The following is a 19,646-nucleotide window of genomic DNA, read 5'->3' as shown; positions in this document are numbered from 1 at the left end:
AATAGAGGTTTGTCTCAGGCTCACAATTTAGACTTAATCTATTAAATAGAACAATATTTTTGAGAGTTAATTTATACTTTTTGCCCCCAAAATGAGCATTATAGAATAGGGGTTGCTCTAGAGTAAAAAAAAAAATTTCATAAAGTTTTTAGTTAATTTTTAATTTGCTTTTCACTTCTTTTACTGCAATTATTCTCATTTTTGTAGACAACAAAAAAACCTGTTTTATTTTACCTTGTTCCTTACCTTTATTGTTTAAAAAGGTCAATGCTGAACAGTACCTCTGGAAACAAAGTTTAAATTATATTTAAATTAATGCAGCACAGTTAAACATTTCACTGGGCTTCAGTTTCCCCCTTCTAAGATTAATCCTTTCAACTCTTAAGTTTCTGAACTGAAGAGTGAGTTAGGAGATCTGGGTTCACTTCAGAGTGCCATAAAGCATGCACTAAATGACTTATAACAAACCATTTGAATTTTTTTTGCCAACTTTTTTTTAATGTGTAAAGTAAATCTAGTCTGCATATCACTATATTTAACTTGTAAAAACATTGCCAAGATACTGGTTTGAAAAGTCTGAACTCTCCATAAAGACATATAAAGGGATTGAAGATCAAGGGAAACTTCCACCTTTAAGTAGAAACACAGTTCACTAATAATGAAGTGATAAGCACACCTTTTTCCTATTATCATGATTGTTATGATAAGCGAAAGCAAAAATAGTTTCTTCATGTAGTATGTTACTCTTCAAAATATAAAGCTTTATCTTCTATTTACTTTAAAACATAGAAACGATGCACAAAGCTATGACCTCCTCCCCACCAAAAAACCCAAAAACCAAACCAAAACAAAACAAAAGCCCCACAAAACAAATGCTTCAGTATCTCCTTCAAATGTATTTACAAGAACAGAAAAAGTCTCTAATTGGAACTTTCTAAAAGCATTTCTCCCCAATTAGAGTGCAGTAATGACTCTAAATGGCACTGTCTCGAGGACAGCTCATCAGTTAATTATAAGGAGTTCTCTAAATTGAGGAGCGAAGAATGATACTAAATTTCAATCAGTGTAGATAAATATGGCTTGCCATTATTCACTTGATATTTTAGACAGTCCCTTTAAAGAGGAAGATGTGGAACAGAAATATTGTCTTTTCTAAAAGAAAAGAGATTATGAGACTCACACTGAACATTTACTCTAAGACTATACTCTTGTCTGGAATATGGTTTTTATAGTCATTCAATTTCCATGATCCCCAGATTCTTTCATTTGCTTGCCCATTTATTTTCCATCTGGCTCCTTCAAACAAGAAAAAAAAAATAATATGATATTACTATGGCTGTACGTAACAGCATGGAAAAATGGTTGTGTATTTTAAATATGGTAGTTATGTAATTTAAAAATATGTCGATTAAAGTTTCAATTCCTTTTAGGTTTTGTGTTCCAGCATAATTTAGTGTTCCGTATTCTGGTAATAAATGTCTTAAAATTCTATAATATACTTACGTTTATCTCTGAAATTATCTACCTGCCCAGGTTTAATTTACTTTTTATTTAGTTTTATAAAAGCAAATGTAAAGAAAACAATTGTGTAAAAGGCAAGTTGTCACTGCGTATTATTTATCCTCACAATCTTTCTAAAGTGCCCTATTACATTTTATTTTCTTCCTCTTACTTTTTGGTATTTTTCATGAAGCTTTTATCTTTATTTTCCTTCATTTAAAGTTGCACTTTGCAGGGTGCCTGGGTGGCTCAGTGGGTTAAAGCCTCTGCCTTTGGCTCAGGTCATGATCCCAGGGTTCTGATATCGAGCCCGGCATCAGGCTCTCTGCTTGGCAGGGAGCCTGCTTCCTCCTCTGCCTCTGCCTACTTGTGATCTCTGTCAAATAAATAAAAATCTTTATAAATAAATAAAGTTATACTTTTGCTTATTCATGCTCATAGAATTCTCTTCATGTTAAAAACCAGTATGGTTTTGTTTGTTTATTGTCACAGATAACCTCTTGCTATTCTTCACCATCACCTTATTCATGAATTATAAGTTGGGTACCAGGCTCTGCTTAGAAATAGCCCTTCGTGTTTGTTCCTCTATCCCCAGAGGAGTCTGCTGCACATGCCCTTTCCATCCCTTTCCATCTGGCCTCTGCACAAAGGGTTTATCCCACTTTAACACAACTCTTTGTTTTATGGAGGACCTGGAGTATATCTGAAAGTGAATACATATGAAACAATAATCGTGTTATAGGAGAACCTGATCTTTTTTTTTTTCATACCTGAACCCTAAGATGACAGAGATACTACACTTAGCCAGTAACAAAGACTAAAGAACGTAAGGGCTGTAACAATGACAGATTTGAAACGGAGCTGCAGAAAAGTAAATGTGAAGGGTGTCATTTCTCTTGATACTATCCATTATTACAGTGCTTGTGTTTATATGGCTTCAGAAAAAGAGAAAAAAGCTTGCTACATTTTTGTATCAGTGAAGAACCTTTGTGAGATTTTCACTTTTAAGACGTTAACAAGAAGCAGCTGTATTTGCATACTGATCTATCCATGAATTTTATTAGATTTCTCTCAACAGAAAAAAAATAATTAAGGTATTAAAAAATGTGAACTCCCCTTTCCTTAGTGTAAATAAAATTACAATAAGATTCCTGAAACCTTGTATTTAACTGAAAACCCTCCTTTTAAAATGCATGCTGGTCTTAGTGTTTAAAAGACGTCAATTGATTTTCTTACTCTATATTCATGTTATCCCATCTTTATTTCTGCAAATATACGGTTTTATAAGGAAACACTTCAGAATATTGTGGTAATTTTGCCTAGTAATAGACTAGAGAAACACAAAATCTAAACATCGAACAACCAAAAAGAACACACACACACACACACACACACACACACACAAAATATATAGGTGCTTTTTTAAAAAGGTGCTTTGTTTTTAATAATTTATTCTAAAATGTATTTGGAATTGAGATGCAAAGCTGTCTGAAAGACTTTATTTGGGTTTGAAAGAGTCTGAGATGCTGATGCAGGTTGTCGATATCAAATAGAATTACTGGTTTGAAAGACGGCAACTGAAATCTAGAACCTAACTGGGTATAGGTTACTTTGTGAGGATCAAAGACATAGAACCCCACCTCCCTGACCCCCCCAAAGCATACTAATATTTTTTATTGAACATACTCTTCAGAGAGCTTTGAAACACGTTTTTATGATAACATCATTTTAGATTTAAACTAAAAAATTACTCGTTTTGAAGTAGTTTGAAGTAGCATCTAGAACTACATTTGAGAACATTTCTCCTATTGGGCCTGCTGAAGGAGTGTAACCTTTGAACACATCTGGTCCTCTTATTCTGAAAGTGTAAGGCTCCATTATCCCTAAGGAGCAGAAACTGTGAGCCCCCAGCTCCAAATGCTCATATATAATATCCCTTGTGTTTGGCAGCAGTGCTGAATCTTGTGTGGATCCTTACAAGTGGATTCAACTTGCCAAAGGCAAAGTAGTTAAAAAGAAGCAAACAGCAAGTCCCCCTTGCTTCATATTCCGGGGAGGAAATTCACATGCTTCTGTAGACTGCAGTGTTAGGAAAACCAAATTGGTCATTAGAACAATGTTACCACTTCCCCACTCGAAGCCTGTTTCAGAGTCTCCACTCGTAATTGCTGACTCAGTTTGCCTCCACTGCCAGAACTGAGGCTTGCCCCAGATTGTCTACTGGCTTGATCAGGAACAGACAACAGAGGGACAAACTGATGATCACTCAAAGCGTATTAATTTGGTCTAAACTGTGTTTGTTAGGACTGCAAAGGTATAAATATCCTTCATGGGAAGGGGCGGTAAAGAACCCTAAAATTTTAGGGCAACTGGCTCAAGGTCACTGAGGGAAGGCAACATTTGAGACTGGGCTCTTCAACAATTCGGTCCAATAATGGACCGGAGCCAAACACGACACCATCCAGGAGTTTCAAAGCTGCGTAGTAAAATAGCTAGCGTGGGCAGTCCTTTGTACTCCAGCTAGAGTAAAATTAACGCAGTCTTCCTTTCTTCCATCGCTGCCTGACGGCATCCAGCAAATGGGTGTAGGGTTAAGGAGAGCAGAACCCAGCTGTCCGTTCACAGCCGGGTCTTTTGAGAAACTGGAACTGAGGAGGGTGAGAACCACCGGAGAGGGGCAGTGAGTTGGGAGAGGGAAACGGGAGCAGCTGCGTGCAGGGCGAGGGGAAGGAAGCCGGGGTGTGTGCGTCTGGAAGGGAAGTGGGGAGAGGGGCAAGAGCGACGACGGGGCCGAACTCCCGCTGAGAGAACCCAGCGGCCGCCGCCTGCGTGAGAGGGCGAAGGCGGCCGGTTAGAGTGAGGGGGAACGCGGGAAGCCGGGGGAAGGGAAGGAAGTGGGAAAGAGGAAGGAAAGGCAGGAGCGGAGAGAGGAAGAGCGGCTGCAATTTCTGCGGCCGGCTCAGTAGGAGGAGCAGGAGGAGAAAGAGGAGGATCCAGAGTCAGTCAGTCAGGCAGCCAGCGGGAGGTGGAGAAAGCAGGAGGAGGAGGAGGAGGAGGATTAAAGATGGCCACCAACAGCTGCGGGAAACGGCAACAACCCCTCACTTTCCGGGATGGTCCCTGCGGGTCGGCCCGGCCTTGATGGAGAGCAGAAGCTCGAGAAGCGCCGAGGCTGAGGCGGCGGCGGCGGCGGGGACCCAGCGAGGAGGAGGTCGCGGGGGAGCAGGGACCCGGGCAGGAGAAGGGAAAGGCGGCGGCGTCGCTGCCCCGGCCGCCTAGCGCCGCTGCCCGCCCCGGCGGACCGGTTCCCGCACCTCGCGGCCGCAGAATCGAGGCCGGCCCACGGCTCCGGGCCCCGCCGCGGGGCTCTCGGGGCCCCGCCGCGGACGCCGCGCCCGCCTCCCCCTCCCCGTCGCCGGCGCGCCCTCGGGCCCTCCGCGGTCCCCGCTCCCGGGCCAGGCCCGCCCGCGCCCGCGCCCGCCCGCCCTCCGGTGAGTGCCCCCCTGTCAGCGCCCCCTACCCCTCCCCGCGCCCCGCGCCCGCTTTGTTTGTGCGGGGCGGAGGCGCTGCCCACTCGCGGCCCTGTGCCCGCTGGCCCTGCGGACAGGCCGCGGCCCAGCTGCCGCCCTCCCCTGGGACCGCGCTGCCCGGAGCCGCCGCTGCCACCCGGGCTGGCCGGCTGCCTGGTGTCCTCCACCGCGGCCTGGAGAGGGCGCCGTCGCGGTGGGGTCGGGGTTGGGGTCACGCGCGGCTGGCGGTGGGGAGCGATGTTGGGGCATTTTGGGGGGGGCGGGGGAGGAGGAGAGGGCTGGACGTTGCCCCTATGAGCAGTGAAGGTGTAACCTGGCGGTCCAGGGATCGGGGTCTGGTGAGGGCCCCTTTTCCAGACCCCGCGGGGTCTGCGCTGCCGGAGCCCCCAGCGCCCGTGCGCAGCCGAGCGAGGCCTCCATCCCTCGGGCGCTGTCTCCCGGGCTGCGGGCCTCTCCTGCTCATTGCTGAGCCCTGCTCTCCCCCAACGCCCTGTGCTGGAAACCCTTCGTTTATGCAGGGAACCAAGATGCTCCTGGCGTGTGTGTTTGCCCTTTTATTCTCTTGTACATGGGATGTGGTGGCCTCGCGAATATTCACAGTTACCATAGGGTTCAGAAAGCAGATGGGACCTTTTCTACCAAGAGCCATTTGGCCCACCTGGCCAGTGCTTGATCAAACCATTTCATTGGTTTGTACCATTGAATTCTGAGATCCACGGCATTAGGTTCTCTTTTCGTTGAAATAACCTGATAAAACCTGATTGAAAGGATGTTTACTATATGAGTGAATCTTTGCCTCTACTTCTAGCGCCTTAAAAAATGGTTGTTTCCTGTGGAAAAGTGATGCTAATGCATAGGAAAAACAATTTTTTGTTCAGTAATGGGCATGAGTTGATTAGTGCCAAATGGTATTGTAGTCTGAAAACCGAACAATTAAAAAAAGATACAAAACCTTTTGCTTTGAGATGGCAGTATGTTTCCAGGTTGGAATTGTTTGAGAGCAGGTTTAGAACAATTAGTTTCCACCATTAGGCTAATATAACAAACATAATGTAAAACAGAACCAAAAATATGTTGGTTAAAAAAAAAACAAACTAGGTGTGTATTAGTGCACAGGTCTAGCAAAACATAAATCCTGCTTTAAAAAAACAACAACAAAAAACTTTACGGTCGGACACCAAGCACAGGAAATGGCTTGGTATGTGTTTTTATATTTAGAAATACATATTTCATTAGACTGACTTGAGAACTCTTGCTAGGATTTTTGAGCACAGTAGTACATGTTACACTTTGAACTATTCATTCTCAAGCTGCTAGAAATACAGATTTATACTAGTTTCTCTTTCTGAGTTGAAATTGATTCATGTAAAAAATGTTAGATTTCTAACTTAAAATTTCTGCAAAAAGGAGATATGAATTAGAAAACATGATGTCTGGTCTTGCAATATCTATAAACCGGTAAAGAATAAATGACAACATAGTATTTCAATATTAGTTGGATTATCTACTTGGAAATTCTTAAACTTCACAATTTTAAGAGTCTACATCAAGTTTTCTTAATTTAATGCATGTGCTTCAGAGGGTCGTTAAATTGTTAGAAATCCTATGCAGAATGTAGCATATATTTGGATTTTTTCTGGATAAAGAGTCCGTGGAGTCATCACATTTTTAAAAGATGGCTCCACAAAAGTTTATGAACTAGTGGATATATAATTATTAAATCGCTTGTGTTTGGAAGGTAAAATTCTTAGAGATTTGATAATTTATATCCTTCACTTGGAGTTATGGCTAAGAAATTTTTATTATTGAGAGTTTAGCACATAGAAATCCTTTTTCATGCATTCATGAACCCTTAGGAAAATGTTAACCCCATTTTACAGGTGAAAAAATAGATATTTAGAGATGCTTGTCAAAAGTCACACAGCCACTGGTAGGCCAACTCTTCAAACTAGGCTGTCTAAGGTCAGAGCCAGCACCATTAGCAAGAAGGCTACACTAAGCTTTGAATCAATGATAACATTCGCTTGATGTTAAAATGAGTAATTTATGTTTTGTTAAAAGTGGATCTGAGATTATCATGACATACTATATCATGGAATTTTAGAGCCACTGACTCCCAAGTAGGAAGAGATCTTAGTGATGCTGACATCTCTTAATGATACTAAACTGAAATCACACCCAAAGTAGGGCCATTTCTGTGGCATCCTTGGACGGATATCCAGCCTCTGATTTTCATTCCTATGTCATTACAAGTTCACTTCTTTTTTCAACATTTTAAATCTTTTCCTGTTTATGTAAGTTAAAATCTGCCTTCCTGACATTTCTGCTAAGTTCCAGTTCTCCTTTTGTATGTATGATGCATTTATAATCCATAAAGGCATTAAGAGATAAATGACTGCTATTCTAATTTTTGTCATCAGATTTAATGAAGTATAATTTACATGCAGTAAAAGTTTTCACAAATGTATACAATTGGATAATCACCACAGTGAAGATACAAAACATTTCCTTCACACCAAAAGGTTCTCTCCCCCTGCCCCCAGCCCCTGGCAACTATTAATCAAATTCATGCCCCTATACTTTTTTCTAGAATATCATGTAAATGAAATCCTACAGTATGTAGTCTTTTATGTCTTCTTTCCCTTAGCATAATGATTTTGCTATTCATTAAGTTGTTGCATGTATCAGTGGTTTGTAATTTTTTTTTAAAGATTTTATTTATTTGACAGATCTCAAGTAGCTAGAGAGGCAGGAAGAGAGAGGGGGAAGCAGGCTCCCTGCTGAGCAGAGAGCCCAATGCGGGGTGGGGTGTGGGGTGTGTGTGTGTGTGTGTGTGTGTGTGTGTGCGCGGGCGCGATCCTGGCCCCAATTTCAGGACTCTAAGATTATGACCTGAGCCGAAGGCAGAGGCTTAACCCACTGAGCCACCCAGGTGTCCCTGCATCAGTGGTGTGTGTATCAGTGGTATGTATGTATCAGTGGTATCAGCATGCATCAGTGGTATGCTGACGAATGTAATGACGTGCTCTCCAAAGGAAAAAAAACCCTGATTTGTAGTATTTACTAGTTACTGCAGCATCAATACTATTATCATGGCCTATATTAAGGTATCTTGAGTCATGCCTAGTTTGGGTCAGTTATGAATAAACAATGTGAGGAACAAACGTTTTCAGTTTTCTTGAGTTTGTACCTAGCAGTGGGATTACGTGGTCCTAGAAGAAGTATGTATTTGTCATTTGCAGTAACTCTATATTGCATCGCCAAACTTTTCCAAAATGACTACTATGTTGCGTTCCTCCAAGCAGTGTTAAGAGAATTTCTGTTGTTCTGCATCCTTGTCAGTACTTATTATTGTCAGTTATTAAGCTTTTAGCCATTATTATGCATGTAGTGGTCCTTTAACATTTTCTACTTTTTTTAAAAAAAGATTTTATTTATTTATTTGACAGACAGATCACAAGTAGGCAGAGAGGCAGGCAGAGAGAGAAGGAAGCAGACTCCCCGCTGAGCAGAGAGCCTGATGTGGGGCTTGATCCCAGGACCCTGGGATCATGGTCCTGAGCAGAAGGCGGAGGCTTTAACCCCCTTGAGCCACCCAGGCACCCCCATTTTCGACTTTTTAACTCTCATTTTCAATAGTGTTTGAACCAACATAGGAAGTTTATGACCCATATTGCTGAATAATTTTCCCTTTTTTTTTTTCCGACTTGGTCATCTGTGAAAGCTGTAGCATTCAAAGAATGTTGATTTCTTATTATGAAATTGCCTTTCATGTTATTAGAATTGCTTTTTTTTGAGGAGTCATTAGAGAATTCTAAAACTCAGCTGTTGACATTTTTAAAACGTGCCTCAGAAAAAGCTACGTAAAGCTTTGTTTTTTCATAAAAATTCAGAATTTAGAAAACCTCAAGTTAGGAAGCATTTCTTCAACTTTTGCTTGGACTTAAAAAAAGAGAGAGAGACTGAAATAATAGTCTTGTAGGCTTTGAACTCATGCAGGAATTTGTAAGAAGTGTTAATACATAAATGATTGTAGCCTTACTTCTAGAAAAATTAGAAAACTAGAAGGCTAATTTTCCTGTATATTTTTGATTTAAGTATATTTGGGGTTCTTTTTTGCTGCTAAGTGTGTCAAGTTTTATTTTTTATATACTAATGCATAGGCATTAATGCCATCTAGAGTGCTGATTTTATTCTGGAAGATAAAATGGTTTTTAGTTTTTCCATTTGGAGTGACAACACATTTGTAGGTTAATCACTTAAAAATAATTAAAAAGTGGTGCATTTTTTTATATTTGAGCATACGTTCTTAACTATCACTTGTTTATTTTACCAGTCCAAACCTTACTTACTTAGCTCTAGATTCATATATCCAACTGCTAATTAAGGCATATGCGACTGAGATGTTCCATAGGCACATCAGCCTCAACCTTCCCAAGCCTTAACTCATAATCTTTTCCACCCTCCTCCTGTCTTCTTAGTTTGAGGAAATACCGTTTGCATCTAGTGTGTCGCTAGGTAGACACCTGGCTCTCATCTTCCATTCCTTTTTCTTCCTCAGTTTCCACTTCCTGTCAAGTTGCTTTTATCTCCTAAGTATTTCTCCTCTACCTTTTCCTCCTCAGAGTCCTTTCTTTATTCTGGCCTGTATTTCTCTGTTGAAATACTACAGTGCTCTTCTGTACATGCTTTCCTTAGTTGTAGTCTCCCCTCTGTTCACCAATTTCTCTCACACCCTTTCCGGAACAAATACCCTTTTCTTTTCTAATTTTGAAAAATACACAGTTGTGATCTTTTCAATATGCATTTTTTTCCTCTTTAAAATCTTTTAATAGGTCCTAAGTTATCAAAGAGCCAGTAAAGCATGGGGTTCTAGTCTGTACAAAGCTCTTTGTGACCTGGCTCTAGCTTTTCTGGTCTCATCTCTGACAGCCATTCATTTGTTCACTTAAAAAAAAAAAAAAAAAGATTTTGGGGCGCCTGGGTGGCTCATTCAGTTAAGCGTCTCCCTTTGGCTCGGGTCGTGATCCCAGGGTCCTAGGGGCTCAGCAGGGAGTCTGCTTCTCCATCTGCTCCTCCCCTCTGGTGCTCTCTCTTTCTTTTAAATAAAGAAATCAAAAATAAATAAATAAATAAAAATCCTAAAAAAAAGATTTGAGTGTCAGCTCTTTGCTCTACAGAGTGCTAGGTGAGAGAGTTTTATGAAGGAGATTAAATTCTAGAGGGGGACAGATGACAAGTGTATTCTATTATCAGTTGGTAATAAGTGCCTTGAGCAACATAAGGCTGGGTGAGGAGGTAGGGAACAGTAGGTTGCTGGTGTCGTGCTGGTGCCGTTTATAGAGGGCTGTATGAGAAGGCCTCTGTTTCCGTGACATCTGAGCAGAGACTTGAAATTTTCTCTGGAGTGAGAGTTTTAGATTTGCCAGCAGAGCAGGTGCTGATGTTTAGAGAACAGGAAGGGGTTGGCTGGAGGCAGGTCAGAGGTGGGGTCAGGCCTGTGGCAGTGCCTTGCAGACCCAGGAGGCCAGTGAGAGGACTTTGACTTCTGAGCTCAGGGAATTTGAGCCTAAAGTGGGTCCTCTCCATGGACTGAGGTGCATTCCTGTCTCCAACTTGAGGTTTCTGAAGTACGCCACCTCTCCTACCTTAAGACTTTACTTCTTCTGGGAATGGTGCTGAATTGCCCCTCCCCTGTGTTCCCTTAGCACTGTCATACCCGTACTTAATAGCTGCATTGTTTGTCTTCTCTCCTAGGCTGAGGTCCTAGATTTTTTTTTAAAACCTCCAAATTTGTATTTCATTGAATTAATGTCTGCCGAATTTTAGAATTCCTGAAAATGGAGTAATTATTGCAAACTGGGTAAGAGATACTCAACAGTACTGCGTATGACTGCCACCTCATGTGAATGTGGATTCTGTTTTGCTGATCACTGTGCATTTAGTGCCCAAGCAGTGAGCCGTGCATAATAAGTGTTCAGTAAATACTTGGTGAATGATCACGTGGACATCTATGTGCCAGCCTCTGCTTGCTCTTTAGTTCCGTTTCCCTGAAACCCACAGGCAAGCTTCCCCCAAATCTCTGAACATCTTTTCCTGCTGCCTATCCTTTCTGTAATCACAAGCTCAAGAAATGCCAATACTTTGGAAATTCTTTCATTCATTCATTATAAATGAATGTAAATGTAACAAACGTAGATGATCTCTAGGCTAAATAGATGGGGGTTATTGCACAATTTGTGGCTTATTTGTACTTCAGTTTTCCTTTCTTTGGTGGGAATTTTTTTTTTTTTTTTTTTTTTTTTTTTTTAGGATTTTATTTATTTATTTGAGAGGGAGAGGGCATCAGAATGGGGAGGGTCAGAGGGAGAAGCAGACTCCCTGCTGATCAGGGAGCCGGATGCTGGACTCCATCCTGGGACTCCAGGAACATGACGTGGGCCGAAGGCAGTTCCTTAACCAACTGAGCCACCCAAGTACCCCTGGTGGGAATTTTTTTGAGGTTATTTTATTACTGAGCCCTTGAATCTTTAATAAAGAAGACACTGATAGGTCTAGAATATCCTTTCTATAAACAACTCAAGCAGGAGCAGAGTGTGAAACGTCTAGTACCAGAAATAAAATCCACAATATTTCTTAGCATGTTTCCTTTGGTTGAACAAACAATTAGAGTTGGTTTATTTACCTCACTATGATGGTGCAGGCCTGTGGGCTTTTTGTGCTCAGCACTGAGTCTGTAGAAGTGGCTGCTCCAGCAGGGATTCTTCAGCTCCACAACATCTAGGTATCCTCTCAAGCCTGGAAACCTTACCAGTAACTCTTGAGTCTCTCAGTCCTTATATCTCCGGCTTCTGCCATCCCTTCTGACTATGCCATAATACCTGCATGTCTTTGTTTGGGTTTTGTTTTTTTAATATTTTATTTCTTTGAGAGAGAGAGCAAAAGAGAGAGAAGGAGCAGAAGGAGGGGTAGAGGGAGAGGTGGATTTCCTGGGAGCCGGTAGCCAGACGTGGGGCTCTATCCTGGGCCTCTGGGATCATGACCTGAGCTGAAAGCAGACATTTAACTAACTCAGCCACCCAGGCACCCCATGCCTGCATGTCTTTGGGCCTATAGGGAAAGACATTGGGAGACCCTAATTATTGTATTCGCTGTAAGATGAGGCAAAGGATTTAATTTCTTAATTTTATTTTATTTATTTATTTGCCAGAGAGCATGCAGAGCGAGAGAAAGAGAGAGAGCACATGCAGGAGCATAACCAGGGTGAGCTGCAGGCAGAGGGAGAAGCAGGCTCCCACTTAGCAAGGAGCCTGATGTAGGACTTGATCCCAGGACACTGGGATTATGACCTGAGCCAAAGGCAGGTGCTTGACTGACTGAGACACCCAGGCATCCCGAGGCAAAGCATTTAAAGTAACATATGTTGGTGATGGGAGTTTTCTTCCATTTCTGTTTAACTAAAAATCATCGTGTGCAGTAGGCTGTCTTATGTATAATCATAAATACTGGATTATTGATCTTTAATAGTGTTGCAGTCTATTTTGATAGGCCCGTTAGTTTTTTAGTATGTGAAATACTTGGTGTATCTTAGTCTGCTTAATGTAGGTACTGTTTTTATTTTGACCAACAAAATGGTAATTTTGCTATGTGCTGAATGTGTTGCTTTGGGTTTGAGTTTTTGTTGTTGCCGTTTTAATGGTTATGTGTGAGTAGGGCCTTCATTTTATTTCTCTAATAGAGTGGTCTTACTATTAAATATATACGTTGGTTTTCTTATGTCAAGGACAATTGTTTGTGACTTAGGTCTAAGGTTTCTCCCACAAATTAAAAAAAAAAATTGTCACCAGCTTCTATGTAGTATGGTATATTAGTGTATGACTTGGGACAATAGTAATGCGTTTAGTTATTTTGAGTACAGTGTATCATTGTGCTGTTCCACGGAAGAGCACCATGGTGATCAGGTGCTGTGGGACCCAGGCATGCATGAGACTTGTGGGTGTGCCCTTTCTGTTTGTTATGCTGACCCAATAACAGACACTGTTAGGCCTTAGGAAAACAGAATCTTAGGTGGTAATGTTATTATCCATTTCGGTGAAGTTACAAGCTTAGATTAGTAACTGTAAGCCAGCTACATTCATGTGAAGCTATAGTGGGTTTAAAGTATGGTACTTGTATCGTGGAGTCTAGAAGACTACTGGGTGAGATTTTTTTTTTTTTTTCCTAATAAACTAATTACAGTTATTTGATTCTTTTGTGTATGGCCTAATCCCTTTAAAGTATTCTTTATTACTACTTACGAAAGATAAGTGTCTATTTATAACGGCACTTCAGAGTCCCAGAAATTAAGGGATTTCAATTCTTGTACTGCCTCTGCCACTACAGAGCTGTGTTACTTAGGGCCTGTGACCTGTCCTGTCTGGTCCCTGGTTCTTCATCTGTTGGCAGTCCTTTCCACTGCAGGTCCCTCAGATAATGGTGATAGTTGAGTTCTGACACAAGTTCTGTTTGCTTTCCTGAGTCCTTAAGTCCTTGCTACCTATGTTGTGGTAGGGATCCTGTAACAGGGTACTCTCTGACCCGAGTAAAAGGTGTGTCATCAACACTTAATGAATTTGCTCTTTAAAAAAAAAAAAAAAGTTTATTTAAATAGATACATGCTGAGGTGCCTGGGTGGCTCAGTGGGTTAAAGCCTCTGCCTTCGGCTCAGGTCATGATCCCAGAGTCCTGGGATCAAGTCCCACATTGGGCTCTCTGCTCCTCGGGGAGCTTGCTTCCTTCTCTCGCTCTCTGCCTGCCTCTCTGCCTACTTGTGATCTCTGTCAAATAAATAAATTAAAATCTTTAATAGAAATAAAAAATAATAGATACATGCTGCAGGGAGGGGTAGAGGGAGAGTCTCAAGCAGACTGTGCTGAGTGCAGTGCCTATGCAGGGCTTGATCCCACAACCCCGAGATTATGACCTGAGACAAAACCAAGAGTCCAACACTTAAACCACCTGCACCACTGAGGTACCCCAAATTTGCTGCATTTTAAAATACTAGTTTCAGCTTCCTCTTCCTGTATGTTTCTTCCTAGCTCATTTCCCTCTTCTCCAGCCAATATGGACTTAAAGAGGGCAATTAATTTAATATTAGCCTAAGAAAAGTAAGCATCTGATTTTGTAACATCGTTGAGATTGTATTTATTGTATTTATTGTAGTATAGTTGACATAGTGTTGTACTTAGCCATTACTTGATATTAAACCCTCATGCCAAAATTATGTTGGCAGGGGGATGACTGATTTGTTTATATCTGCATAGAACCTTGTAGGTTTATTGCCTTGCTCTAAGTAAAGCATCCACACACATAAATTTTACTTTATAATTTAGGAGGTGATTAATTATTGTATATAGGACTCCACACTTTGTGTGTCATCCTTACGCAGGGCCCATGCTAATCTTCTCTGTATTGTTCCAATTTTATTATGTGTGCTTCTGAAGCAAGCAATAGAACTCAACACTTTAAGAAGAATCCCACAAATGGAGTACCTGATTAGCTCAGTCAGTGGAGCATGTGGTTCTTGATCTTGATCTCAAGTTGGGTGTAGAGATTAATTAAATAAAATATAATCTTTAAAAAAATCCCACAAGTATTGTCTCAAAATATTCAGATCTCAGTACGTTTTAAGTGTTTGAATTTAGAAAAGCAATTTATATATTTGTTTTAAACTTTCTAACATTTATTCAAATTGCATCACCTTACATATATATGTGTGTGTATATGTCTATGTGTATATATATATTATATATATATTTTTAACTTTTTTAAAAAGATTTTATTTATTTGCCAGAGAGAGAGAGAGAGAGCTCAAGCACAAGCAGAGGGAGAAGCAGGGAGCAAGGAGCCTGATGGAGGACTCAGTCCCAGGACCCTGGGATCATGACCTGAGCCAAAGGCAGATGCTTAACTGACTGAGCAACGCGGGCATCCCTGTATTTTAATTTTGAAATAATTATAAACGTATAGGAAGTTGAAGAAATTGTAGAATCCATGTACCCTTCACCCATCACTCTTTACCCAGTGGTAACATCATGACTGTAGTATAATACTGATCTGTTTGTATTTTACTGCTAAAAGAACAATTACCTTGCTCATTTTGAAAAATCTTGACTAATACAAGAATGTTGATATTTTTGTTCCCCTCAGGAGGAAGAGGTTAGTTGTACAAATTTAGATTCTATGCTTATTTCTGTAGGTACCAGACAAAGATGTACATTTCTTCCGTGCATTTGCTGTAAAATGGGTGACGAGTAACTAGGCAAGTGGCTGATTTTTTTTCACTGGGAAGTTCATTCACAGCCCTGGATATGGTCATGTAAAATTTCAGTTACATGGCATTCTTCTTAATCGGCTTTCCTGGACTTCTTTATTTAATCACTAGTATATTTGCTTACTGGGAACTTTCATTCATTCTTTTTTTTTTTTTTTTTTTGGGAACTTTCATTCTTAACTTGTAACAGAATATAAAGAAAGAAATATTGGACAGTTAGTCAAGAGATATTAAGTACCCTCTATTACTGTACTGAATATAAAGGAGGTTGTGGAAAAGCAGAAGGCGTATTTATAGTGTAGATGAATAAACAGCTGTAGAACATTACCACATATTGTATAATGTATTTCAGCAAGTTTTATTCTCTAAACATGTACACATAGGGATATAATTGGCCTGCAGTAAGCATTTGTTGAGTGAATGAATGTACTTAGGTAATAAGCATGTTGTCACAAAATTATGTAAGTCTTAAGAAAATAAATGTTTACTGTCACTCTTAGGAGTTCTAAAACTATTCATTATCGACTGAAAGAATGATAATACATGTTTTATTATGTTTCTTTATTCTCTTCATCCTAGAGAGCCTTTGGTAAATTCATAATCAGTTTTCCTTGATAAAAGCCTGGGTCTCTGTGATTCTAAAACCAAAGCATTTTCCCCGTGGAATGTTGCTCATTAAAACACAGTATTAGGTGATGAATGCCATATTTAAGTAAATAAGCATGAAATAAAAATAAACTCCCTATCAGTTATTTTTAGAAAAATCATCGTGTATTGATTCCCTAATTTATTTAGCTTGACTTATTTCTGTAATGTCTAGTAACTATATTATGTCAAGTGTAAGGGATTGAAACCTGGTTCTTATTTCTCAAAATGATGATAAACTGTAAATAAACTCTCAAAGATGCTAAAAATGTATATTAAATATTTTATAATTTCTTCCCTAAATATTTAATAAATGTTTTGTAGCATGCTGTGCTTGGTGCTGTGGAGCTATAAGGATGTCTAAGATGTGGATAGTTCTCTCAATACCTCTGTAATACCGTGAAGATAAGATAGACTTATAAGTAAATGAATAGTATGCGATTAGTCTGTGAGGTACAGAAGTTCTATGGCTGCTTAGTAAGTAGAAAGAGAATTAGTTGAGATGATTAGGGGAACCTTAAGATGATGTTTGATCTGAGTATCAGGGAGAGTGATAGAATTTCCTTAGTGAAAACTGAAATTTACTTATGTCAAAATCATATAAAATTATAAAATCAATTGATTTTACTGTCAGTCAAGTGCGTTTTCTTGGAAAAAAAACTGTGATTTTAATATTTAAAGAATGTAGATAAGGATTAGGAATAAAGTAAAACATTTAGGAAAACAAAAACTATTTTTAACATGAAAACCTTACTTTTGCTACTGAAGCATTTTGCAGTTAGGTTACTCTGAAAAGTATACTAAATTACGATTTTCCTAGCCTATATTCTTTTTAAAGTAATTTGATCTGTCAGATTAATGACCAGTGTGCTTTATTTATTTCATCTTAGTTTGATAACTCCAGAAATAGGTGAGTTATCTCTTTGGTGAAAATGAAAACTGTTTTATTACTGTTCTGTTATTTCTGGGTTTCCAGTGTTTAGAGTATTTCTATTTTCTCTGAGTGAAATAGCATTGAAAAAATTATCTTGATGGGGTACTTGGGTAGCTCAGTCGGTTGAGCATCTCACTCTTGATTTTGGCTCAGGTAATGATCTCAGGGTTGTGGGATTGAGCCCCACAACTGGCTTTACACTCAGTTGGCTTGAGATTCTTTCTCTCCCTCCGCCCCTCCCCCACAAACAAACAAACATAAATAAAATCTTAAAAAAATTATCTTGAAATTGTGAAGCTATTGCTGAGAGGTAGCTCTTGGTGACAGCTTAAGGAAGAGGCTAGAGGAAGAAGGAAAAGGACAGTGTGTGTGAATGGCGACACCGTAGGGGAGTTCTCTGTAGAAGGGAATTGTTTTACCATAGGTCATTCAGTGTAGCTGATTCCATGCTGGACCTAGTTAGACCTGAGCCTTTCTGAAAGCTAGTTTCTTGGTCAAAACTATATAAAGAGAAGAAAAAACCCAAAAAACTTCTATGAAGAGCAAAAAATCTTTTGAATTTGCTTTAGTTATATAATATTAGTGGAGAATGGAGTCAACACGTTCGTTTGTGTTCCCCACCTCCTTTTCCACAGAGACCTAGATTTAAATCTGAGTCACCAGAGTAAATAGGTTTCAGCGATTCCCATCTTGTGTTAGGTTGCATAACCTAACCAACCACATGGGTTGGCATAGGTGTTTCTACTTTCCGGAGGGTGTGGGGAAGCTGGATAGGACGTGGCAGCTGCTGAAAAGCATGGAGGCTACCATTACTATGGGACATGTACTTGTGTTTAGGGGCCCAACAGGAGAAGGATGTCGTGAATAGCCTTTCTGAGGTGACGATATTTAATGCTAGTGATCTGTAGGCTAAGCTTGGAGAAGAGTATTGTATCTTTCTTAGAAAGTGTATTCTTTTTCTTTATGGATTTACATGCACTTTGAATGTTCTCGCCTGACTAATACATTCATCATAAATGAGCCATTTTTTGACTGTTGCTTGCCAGTGTTGAAAGATCTTTAAAAAGATACTCACATTCTGGCCTTTTTTCTTACTCTGCTTGTTGACACCTACTTTAAGTGTAGATTTTAATAGTTACTTGACATATCCTGATGTCAGTCCAGTCAAGATTGTTTTGCAAGTGCTATTTTAATGCAAGAAGACCAGTTGCATTCCAGTACCTAATTGTTGTTTTGGTGTTATTATTTAATACCTAGCATGCTTATATCGACTAGTTACATCTGTGTGTGCTTTTTTCAGTTTTATTAAAGCTTAGAAATGCTTATATAGCATGCTACTTTTGGCATTTTGAAAATTTTTTCTCATATCCTTCTGAATAGCAGAGATAAATACTATACACAAAGTTTTGAGTTTTGTCTCATTTCATCATCTGTTATCATTAAAGGGTCAATAAAGTAGTCCTATTTTCACAAAAAAATTTTTTAAGATGGCAAAGTGACTACCTTAGTAAAGAATCCTCTGACTTATTGGAGTTATAGGTAAAACTAAATTGCATTCTTATTTTCCTATCACATAATCTGTTTTCTTCATGAGAATTCAACTCACTGTGTCTGCAAAGAGCAATTTAGAAGGTACACTAGCCAGTAACTCATTCCCAGATGCCTGTAATAAAGTGGGTTTTTTAAAGATAAATATTAAGCATAGTGTTACACTGAGGAAAGGGTTATAGGAATATAAAATTGGAATAAAGGAAAATAATTGCCTGGTGAAAGGGTAAGAGCCAATGAAATTAATACATGGTGTGGGATGCATTTTGTCTTATGCTTACTGATGTCAGTAGGAAGTTGTTTTTGGGAAAGGACTTGGAACTCACATCACATTTGGTTTTGTTAGAGTAAGGTCCTTCCTGGAAATTGTCTATCATGTGACTGTATTGTATCTAAGCTGAGTACATTTGCTACTCCTCAACTAGCCATCTGAATCCTTGATTTTTTTTTTTTCATTCAGCAAGAGTTTATTAACTGTCTACTTTCTGTGGTGAAAATGTTAAGATAATAAAATATTATTTCTCTTTTCAGAGAGCTAGTGAACTACTCTAGCATAACATAATTATTAAATATTGTGGTAACAACATGTGTGTTGAGGTTTCATCGGCTTTCCTCCCTGGCCACAGTATTTGGGGGTTCCTTTTTTATTCATTGCACTTGTTCTTCTTTAGCTCTCTTGGCTTATAGCTTCCTGTGGCTCTCCTGCCTGAGGGGCCTCAGGCAAGTACACACAACCTTTTCCTTGAATCTTGGGCTACTTTGCAGTTTTCCTGTGTATCTGTGGATGATCTGATTAGTGGCTTGATCTTTAGTTAGGAATCAAGGTAGAGAAAGCCAGAGAAGGGAACAACTTTAATGAAGATGTAGTATTCAGGTATTCAATGAAGATGAAGTATAATGAAGGCAGAGAAAGTGATGGGAATCCCATTTTGGATACTAAATGGGATTAGAAGTTTAAGTATTCAGCATTGATCAAAAGAGATATTAATTGGGGTGCCTGGATGGCTCAGTTGGTAAAGCTTGCAACTCTTGATCTTGGGGTTGTAAGTTTAGACTCACTTTGGGTGGAGAGAGTACTTAAAGATAAATAAAATCTTAAAAAAAAAAGATACTAATTTATGTGACTAGAAATGTATACTGTTTTACTGCTCTCATTACGTTATCAGTTTTGTGTCAA

General features: G+C 39.7%; 1 protein-coding gene and 1 non-coding gene across 2 annotated transcripts; both read right to left on the bottom strand.

Annotated features, from left to right (window-relative positions):
* Window positions 1-3,321: 3,321 nt before the first annotated feature.
* Window positions 3,322-5,279, bottom strand: LOC116582103 (collagen alpha-2(I) chain-like). Its single transcript, XM_032329467.1, has 2 exons — window positions 5,079-5,279; window positions 3,322-4,986 (listed from the first exon to the last, which is right to left on the bottom strand). Exons 1-2 carry the CDS (start codon window positions 5,277-5,279, stop codon window positions 4,504-4,506), a joined length of 684 nt encoding a protein of 227 aa, XP_032185358.1. The 3' UTR covers window positions 3,322-4,503.
* Window positions 5,280-14,410: 9,131 nt separating this feature from the next.
* On the bottom strand, window positions 14,411-14,515 carry LOC116585394. The gene has a single exon (XR_004283594.1). It is a non-coding gene; the product is annotated as a U6 spliceosomal RNA (small nuclear RNA).
* Between the last annotated feature and the right edge of the window lie 5,131 nt (window positions 14,516-19,646).

The sequence above is a fragment of the Mustela erminea genome, chromosome 2 (genome assembly GCF_009829155.1).
Source record: "Mustela erminea isolate mMusErm1 chromosome 2, mMusErm1.Pri, whole genome shotgun sequence".
NCBI lineage: Eukaryota > Metazoa > Chordata > Mammalia > Carnivora > Mustelidae > Mustela > Mustela erminea.
This window is presented reverse-complemented; position numbering and strand designations above follow the sequence as displayed.

Bases quoted from the DNA above. Each gene is read 5' to 3' on its own strand.
- LOC116582103 (XM_032329467.1), bottom strand. From the start codon at position 5,279: ATGCCCCAACATCGCTCCCCACCGCCAGCCGCGCGTGACCCCAACCCC. The intron at 4,987-5,078 runs GCGAGTGGGCAG...CACTCACCGGAG, and splicing joins GGGCCAGCGGGCACAGGGCC to GGCGGGCGGGCGCGGGCGCG.